The following is an 8,978-nucleotide window of genomic DNA, read 5'->3' as shown; positions in this document are numbered from 1 at the left end:
TACGTTGATTACGTTACAGTTTTGCACAGATGAATGGGGGGATGCAGGTATAATTACAGTTCCCAGTGAATAGGCCTTTGAGTGAATCAAGAAAGAAATCAACCTGGATGAGTCTAGTATGATCAGCTGAGAGTTTTAATGGCAGCTTTCTCTGCCCTGGAGAAATACATTCTTCTCCTCTGCTCAAAGAGACAAATCACCATGAGCTCCAGAGCTGCAAGGATCTGAATTCTACCAACCAAGAAAGCTTAGAAGAAGATGCTGAGCCTCTCATGAAACCATAGCCACAGCCAGCACACAGACAACAGTCTTATGAGTCCTTTAGCAAAGAAGCGTCTTGCAGATCAACCAGGCCTGGACTCTTGACTGGGCAAACTAGAAGATAATGAAGATGTGTGTTGTCTTAAGCTGCCAATTTTGTGGTACCATCAAGGGATAAATTATGCTAGCCAGGCTATCAGTTGACTTCATCTTTATATGAACATCATATCATCTGGGGCCAGGGAGAAAGGTCAGTGGAATAAGTGCTTGCCTGGCAAGCATAAGGTCCTGAGTTTGATCCCTGGTACCACCAAAACAAACAAACATCATATCATCTATTGAAGCAACCTAGGCACTGCAGGTCACTCACTCCTCCACATAGCTTCTTGATGCAAATGAGACACAAGAAACATGGGATGCCTGAGGTTGTGCTACAGTCACATAAAACACTGTTTTATAAAAAGACCTTTATATAAGGTCCACTCCGACATAATAATTAAAAGGACAGCAAATAAATAAACCAGGAACATGATCCTATGTTATCATTCATCAAGCATTATTTACTGCACAGATGCACGTTGAATGAGATAGGTGTGCTTCTACCTACGCATGTCAACACAAATATGTGGTGCACTGTACCGTAGGATGAGGGTTGTCATGTCACTAACCAATAGAACTTTTCAGCTCCTTTATAATCTCATGGGACCACTGTCGTATGCATGGTCCATTGCTAAAAGAAATGTCATCATGTGGCCACAATTGTAATTTGGCTCACAGCCACAAATGTCTAATAGCAGAGAAAAAAGAAGGGTGTGTCATGTTCATCGTGCTGCACTTCACAATAGCCAAGATGTGGAAACTGCTCTGTGCCTATCAATGAAAGAGTGAAAAAAATGAGGTGTATAGACACAACACAGCATTATTCAGTCACCGAAAAGAATGAAATCATGCCATTTGCAGGAAAATGGATGGAACTGGAAAGCACGTTAGTGAAATAAGTGAGGCCCAGAAAGCCACGTGCTCTCTCTCATTTGAGAAATCCAGGAGCAAAAAGAATGTGAAAGGAGACAGGAGACTCTTAGGGAAAAGGGAAGGAATGGGCTAGGGAAGACAAGGGAGGGTCAAAACGATGGTGAACACAATCAGAAAATGTAGTCTGTACGTATGTATATATAAAAATCACACAATAAAACCATTATTCTATATAATTAATATGAAATAGTAAAATAATAATGAAAAGAAAAAGAAAAGGCTGTCACAGGAAGAAAAGATACATGGTTGCCAGGAATCTTCACAAAGGAATGAAAGTGGTCAAGAAGGGGCAGTTGGGGCTGGGGAAATGGCTCAGTAGAATAAGTGCTTCCCTGGCAAGCACAAGGGCCTGAGTTCAATCCCCGGTTCCGCCAAAAAAACACACACACACACACAAAAAAAAAGAAGGGGCAGTTAAAAAAAAAAAAAAAAAAAAAAGGAATTTAAGACACACCAGAAAGAATTATTTGAAGCACACCAAATGGATAATTTCATTTAAATACCCCAAATCTTCTGGGCAGTAAGTATCTTCAACCCCATTCTACAGATGAAGTGATGATTATCTCCAAGGATTTCAGTAATTTGCTCCAAGGTACAGATACTCTGATCCAAAGGCTAGCCTTCGCTCATGCTTCTCTGCACCACTCACAAGCCCTTTCTGAATCCCAGGTGGAAAAGAGCCAGCACAGCAGGGGGGGGGAAGAGCCGTGCAGGTGCTCACGCCGCAGAACTGCCACTGAGTTAGCACGCTACTGTCCAAGGACAGCAGCTGGAGAGCTCTGTTCTCCTGGGAGGCTCCTCTTCAAACCCTACCCCATCAAAAGAAAGTGATAGAATGCTTGACACTTGACTAGCGAGGACAAAGGATGAACTTCTCTATGCACATGTTTATATCCAAACATACTCCAACCCACAGGGGGTAGGATTCCCAGAGGGGTGATATCAGCAGCTCCTAACATTGTGATGAGAAAATTGAGGATGGGTATAGTTGCTACCGTGTCCCAAACTCACTCACAAAAAAAGAAGTTTGTTGCCATCCACCTCTCTCCTAAAGGGAAATCACCCTCTTCCTTTCATCTCTAGTAGGTCATACAGCCCTGCACACTCAATGCTGATGTCAATTGATTTCATCACAACTTTCACTGAAAAAAATAATCACCTGCCTAGATGCTGTGCTCCTCTTCTTGACCTCTAAGACCCCATAAATATCTCTTTGGCTGACCTGCATTCCTTCTTTTCTTCTTTCCTTCCTTCCTTCCTTTCTTCCATCCTTCCTTCCTTTTTAATGTTGCTCAGAGTATTTTTTCCCTACTAATAATTTTACAATATTCCTTATTCAACTAATCTCTTTACTCCAGAGTCCTCACAGTTGTATCCATCTCACAGCTCCTTAGAGTTTTTCTGGGTGCCTGGCCATTATTATTCCCAGACCTCCTTCTGCTTTACCCTTTTTCATCAAAGGCCAGAAGGCTGAAGACTGATGCTGGGAAGAAAAAACAAGTCTCTCATGGCACACAGAGCAATGCTTTCAGTCCTCAGTGTTCACATCCCCACTCCAAGCACCTGTGCTTATAGTGTGTGCATGCCAGGGAGGCATTAGGCAGCAGAGGAAGTGAAGGTCCCCAGTCAGCTAACCGTACAACTGAGTTTATCCTGACCGTAAGGGAAATGCACAAGAGAAAGCAGGAGGGTGGGGAGGGGCTGTTAGCACATAAGTTGACCCACCATGGCTGCTTTGAAGATGGAAGAAGGGGCTGTGAGCCACAGAACATGGGGAGTCCCCAGAGGCTGGAGAGAGAAAGGAAACAGGCTTTCCCCTGCAGCCTCCAGAAAAGAACACAGCCCTATCTACCAACACTTTGATTTTAACCCACCAAAACCAAAGTCCAATTTCTGAGCTCTGGAGCACCATGATAATAGCAGTGTGTGGTGTGAAGCCATTAAATAGGTGATTTTTTTTCAGAAGGTATAGCAAAGTCATGTGTATTGTGTGGGAAATCCTATGTTGTCACTAGGGTGCTTCTGCACACCTAATCAGCCTGGCGAGGAGGTGATTTTCAAGACCAACTTGGACAGGATTACTCCACCTCCTCTCAGACTCAAGGGGAACAAAATTTCCTGTCTTTTATCTTTTTTTTTTTTTTTTTTTTTCGGAACCAGGGATTGAACTCAGGCTCTTGTGCTTGCCAGGTAAGCAGTTATTCTACTGAGCCATTTCCCCAGCCCCCAAAGTTTCCTATCCTGTAAGACCTTGTTTATGTGAATGACCTGATCTGAGCTGAAAAATCATCTGAAAGTGTCATCACCTTAATGTGGCTTCAGCGACAGAAGACAGGACCCAGACTTAGGCCCTCAGAGATTGTCCCCATGAACTGTAGTCACATTAGATCTCCCTCTGTTGCCAAGAGATCTTTTCTGGGTGTGGAGCTCGGAGACATAGATAACTCTGTATGATGAGAGGGGTGATACCTGGTTGCTCATGTGGATATAGTTTTCAAATAAATTAAATCCAAAGACATATTGTGCAGTTTGGTTTTTATTTTCTGAGTCGCCAGCTCTTAAGCCTGCTGCTTGAGATTAGGGTTTGGGGGTTCCCGCCCACAACTGATGAACTGATAATATGGGGCGCGTTCTAGACGCTAAGAACTTTGCATTGGAAGAGCACAAACGTTTGCCCGAAGAAGAAACTCATTCGTTCGCTGGAAAAGCTTTTGAGGCTCTCTCTACCGGCTCTGATCCGGCCCCAGCTCCACACCCTCGGTGAGCCCCGACTCCTTCCAGCTCCACAGCACTTTTAACTCCTGTGTCTTCCTCCATCCCGTGGGTTGGCAAGGATCATGGTGTCCGGGCTGAATCTCCAGACACAGCGAGTCAGATAGGTGCTCAAAAGGCAGATACAGAAAAATGAAAGACTTCTTTTCTCCATAGCAATGATCCAAGTCTAATACCTAAGCTGCGAGACGCCTGATCGTCCTGCGCACTGAACCCCTCAAGCGAGGCAGAGGGAGGATAGACGCTCTGCTGGGTTGGAAGTGTTTCTTTTCATGGGATCCGGCTAATCTCCAAAGCATCGCGTGTGGCCGTCCCGCGAGCGCGCGCGTCCAGTCTGCCAGCCTGTGTGGCCCGCGAACAAGAAATCGCCGCGTCTGCTCCCAGGCAGAAGCCCTGGAGCCGGGGAAGCCCGGGCTGCGCTCTCAGCTCCCAGGCCCTGGGAGGTGCCGCCTGGGCTGGGCTGCGCCGCCCGGCAGCACCACGCACCACCTGCAAGCCCGCAGCGTCACCACCCTCCTCTCTTTCCCGGAGCTTCGGCTCCTTAGTTCAGCGCAGCCAAGACGCGGGACCCTAAGCCCTCGGTCCCGCCCTCTGCACCTCGCCAGTCGCTCCACCCGCTGCAAAGAGTTAAGAGCCGGCGCCGGTGACTCCCCTGGCCGCCGCAGGTCCCTAGGCGCCGCTCGCCGCTCCTGATTGGCTGAGAGCCTGTCAGTAGTAAAGAGTATCAGATAGCAAATTTGGGACCTTCATAAAGGCGTGGTGCAGTTACTCCGCAATTGCTGGCAGCCTATGACATCAGCCAGGAACGCCTGGGATGCCGCGGCTTCTGGCAGGCCTCAGGGGAGGAGGGTCTTGCCGGCTAAGAGTTAATTAGCCCCGCAGAGCGAGGGGGGAGGCGCCAGTTTTCTGGGGACACTGGCTGCCACTGTATGTTCTCCTACCCAGGGGAGCTCACAGAGAGTTGGATGAATTCTGGGTTGTTAACTGCGGTCAGCTGGGCTCCCGGGAGCCTGTTCCTGGTGGAAAACAGGGGGCATCTGGCAAAGGGACCAGCGGCTTGCTGAGACGCACCATGACACTTCTGGGGTCTGAGCATTCCTTGCTGATTAGAAGCAAGTTCAGATCAGGTAGGGCTAAGGCACTTAGCATTTCTTCTTAAACTTTCCTCTTCTGTGATTCTCGACTCTAGAACTGCTTTCCAATAAATATCTCAAAGCCCACCGTGGCTCCCTCCACTCTGTTCCCCAGAAGCACATTTTGGAAGTGGAGAATTTTATTTGACTTTGGGAGCCTTTCATGTCTTCTGCTACAAATGCTTTCAGTGGTGGAGTGTGGGTTTTGTTTGTGACTAGGCCAATCATGTTATCTTATTAGATTTTTTTCGCTATATCTGTGAATAGAAATTTTGGAGGGGTACGTCCGAAGAGCTTGGAAAATGAACAAATAAGGGCTTTTCACGTTTGGGAACTGTAGAATACTCAGAACTTCTGAGAAGATGAACCTGGTGTTGTGTACTAGGTACAAGGGCCATTTAAAATGTAGCTAATCAAAACAAATGTATTTCCCAAAAAAGTCACTTGGGGGAAGTAAAAATAGCAAATTTGGAGCACACCAAGAATTTAAAATGACATCACTGTAGGGGGGAAAAAAAAGTCCAGTGCCACAAATATTTTTTCCCAAACCATCTGATATTTATAAATGGAGAATTTTCCCCCAAATTTCTGTGTTAGTGGCACATACAGAAACTACCCAAAGGATGCTGAGTGGAGGTGAGTGGAAGGGAGAGATGGGAATGCTCGCTGCTCCTTCCAGAGGTGCTGCGCACAAGCATGTAAGGTAGCAGTACACGGGTTCCCATGTTTAGACAAGCGACACTTGACTGCTTAAGTTCTTCAGTAGCTCTGTGTATATTGTTGGTTTTATAACAGTAGTAAGAACCCACTCAATAGTGGCAGAACACCTGCTGTTCTAAGAGCTCCAGTGTGAACCTGCAGCATAACAGGTGTCAGCAAGATGTTGGTGTGGTTTGCTGAGCTACGTTTCTCATAGTCTTTACAAAGGGTGCTGCCGCCGTGGTTTCACTAGGAAAGGGTGATTCGAAAATGAGAAAGTCAGATGGTGGGAGGCAAGGATCATCCATAACTTTCTTAGCTGCTCTGGGATTTGAAGTGCCTATGGGATTCGTTGAAGATTTGTTGTTCTTGCACTACTGGACCAAGATGAAAAGTCAAGAACTTGAGCTGCCAAAGCCACAGTGCCACTGAAGCCAAGGAGCAAATGTGGCAACCGCCAGCCACAAGGGTCTGCAAGGGATTAAATCCTTCCTTTCCTTTCACAAGGTGAGGCGGTTGATATGTTAATCAGCCGGAGACCTCGCCACTCACTACTTGGTAGTTTGCTTAAAACTACAAGGCAACACTGCCACCTTTCTGAAGAAAAGAGGATGTAGATTTGTTGTGCCTGAAACCGTATGCATTTCAAAGGCTCCTTTGCAGGTCTCCTGTGGAGGGTGGGGAGGGGCTGGATCAGCTCTAAAGGATTTGGGTGATGTGCCTTATAGTAGACTTGCAAAATAAATGCATCCAAGGAATGCTTCCTTCAGTTAAAGTGCAGCGGAAAGACAATTTTTGCCCTGCTCCCAACTTCCTTCTACAGGGCTTTGTAGAGTCAAGGACTGTTCTAGTTTGATGCTGCAGCCCCTGCACCTAAAGAATTGTAGTGTCTCCCCCAGGCCCCGATTTAAGCATGTACAATCCCTTTGTGTCAAAAGGAAGGATAGCTGGGGGGAAACCTGACATAGAAGAAGAAGCAGCTTCATTTAATCCTTCATCCTTTTATAAACAGGGAAACAGGAATCTGGAAATGGGCAAAGTGGCTTGGTCGTCTGGGATGCCAGGGCTGATAATCTCTCAAAAGACAAAGCAAACAAAGTAGCATGCAAAACTTAGAAAATGTAACGTCAAAGCTGGTAGCTATTATTTCTGGATATAATTATAGCATTAGCTGTACCAGTGCTGAGGTCTTGTTGGCAACATGTTAATAAGAGGGCCTCTGTCTAAGAGATCTCAGCTCATTCTGTAGCTAACACTGATTAAAAAGGGCTCTTCTTTGTTTTGATTTCACCGGGTCTACTTCCTTCTCCTCCTCCTTCTTTCCTTTCATGAGCCATTCAAACCCTAAACTCATTAAACTCTTTCTGCTTCACTGTAAATCTTTGCTTCAATTACATATCTTTTGAAAATATCTCAAAAATAAAAGCAACTAAATTACCTTCTGATTATTACAATTTAGCCTTTCTGTGATAGGACTTTTTCATCCTGAAATTGACACCAGTGACGGCCACATTTTATCAACTTTCCATAGACTATAATTCAGTGGCCTTGTGATTAAGTACAAAAATCATGCTATAGGGCCAGTCGGCTCTAAAAGTTTATGTTTACCAACATGTTTAGTGATACAAAGTCATCTTGTTTGAGAGGCAGCAGGGAGTCATGTTGGAGTCTGTGGGTCTTGGGCCAGACTACCTGAGTTTTTAGCAGTCACCTTCACTTATTAGCTGTATGACCTTGAACCTTAGGTAAGTGGCATAATTCTCTGTGCCTTAACTTGCCTCGTCTGAACGGTAAGAATGATTATACAATTGTTGGGAGAATTAAGTGTGATAATGTAAGTAGACCTCTTAAAGCCTGGCACTGAGTAAGCCCTGGTAATTAATTACTATCCTATTGTTAATGCTAAGGGGCAGTGGAATGCACTGCTGTTCACTTCTGTCTGGGTCTAGGTTATATAATCTGTAAATGTCCAAATGGAATGGGTGATTTTTTTTTAGACCCTTTCATTATGATTCTCTAAAGATGCATAAAGATTATCTGTAAACTAGCAAAATGGCAACATTACCATTGACATAACCACCGCAGTTTATCTAAATTTAATTAGTGTTGCTAACTGGTCGTATTTTTAGTTTTAATCTTATTTTGTGTGTGTGTGTGTGTGTGTGTGTGTGTGTGTGTGTGTACTTGGAATTGGGCCCAAGATCTTTGTTCTAAGTGACATCCCAAGCTCCTCTTATAATTTTTCACCGTATTTCACTAAGTTGCCCAGCCTGGGCTCACTGCAGCTTCCCTGCCTCAGCTTCTTAGAGTGGTGGGATTAGGGGCATATAACACCACACCTGGCTTCTTATTATTTATTCAGAGTCTATAATCAGTGTCTCTAATTTCAGGCCCTGTGTCCTATACAATTGAAGTATGTTTACATATGTGTGTAAGCACACACACATGGGCTTGAATCAAAGGTAGAGCAAGGCATCCAATAATGCATTTTACTTTTTAAAAAATTAGGTGTTCTCTTTCTCTTGTCTCTTTTGCCTATCTCAAGCAGCCAAAGACAATCTCCAGTACCTACCACTTCCTAGCCCTCAAGTGTAGAGTCATCAGATTTTGCAAATAAAAATACAGAATATCTAGATTAATTTGAATTTTTGACAAATTAATATAATATATGGTTTTTAAATATCCAGCCATAGTGATAATATACTTTTAACTGAAATCCAAGTTCCACTGGGCATTCAGTATGGCATTTTGGGGACCCTACCTACAGTCCTAATGGTCAACATTCTCTGCTGCTTTGTCTGCTATCCCCACAAACTCTTGACATTGTGGATTACTCTCCAGCCAAAGACTCAGAATAAGGAGAGGGAACCATGAGAGATAATTCTGTGTCCTCTAGAGCAGAATAGTAGATGGGACAAGGAAGAACGTAGATTTGCTTTTGGCTTTGTAGCAAGAAGGAAGACAAGCTCAGCAGGCAGCTGGGGCTGCGGCAGCACAAGCGCCAGGATTAGAGCTGCAGCTAAAATAAGCGGGGCACGTTTAAGCCAACAGCTAATACACAGTGGAGGAACTCAGCTGGGT

At 44.9% G+C, this 8,978-nt stretch overlaps 1 protein-coding gene across 2 annotated transcripts in view; it reads left to right on the top strand.

Annotated features, from left to right (window-relative positions):
- The first annotated feature begins 4,846 nt into the window (after nt 1-4,846).
- The window catches only part of Myocd (myocardin), a 96,148-nt gene continuing 92,016 nt past the window's right edge, over nt 4,847-8,978 (top strand). The window contains exon 1 of one of the 2 annotated variants that reach the window (XM_004646088.2): nt 4,847-5,192. In XM_004646088.2, the coding sequence (XP_004646145.1) occupies nt 5,138-5,192 (55 nt within the window). In that variant the 5' untranslated portion in view covers nt 4,847-5,137. The remainder of the gene's footprint in view (nt 5,193-8,978) is intronic. The other variant, XM_023706353.1, reaches the window with a different exon arrangement.

The sequence above is a fragment of the Octodon degus genome, unplaced genomic scaffold (genome assembly GCF_000260255.1).
Source record: "Octodon degus isolate 3935 unplaced genomic scaffold, OctDeg1.0 scaffold00253, whole genome shotgun sequence".
In the NCBI taxonomy this organism is placed as follows: Eukaryota; Metazoa; Chordata; class Mammalia; order Rodentia; family Octodontidae; genus Octodon; species Octodon degus.
Note: the sequence above shows the minus strand (reverse complement) of the source record. Positions and strands in the feature narration are given on the sequence as shown.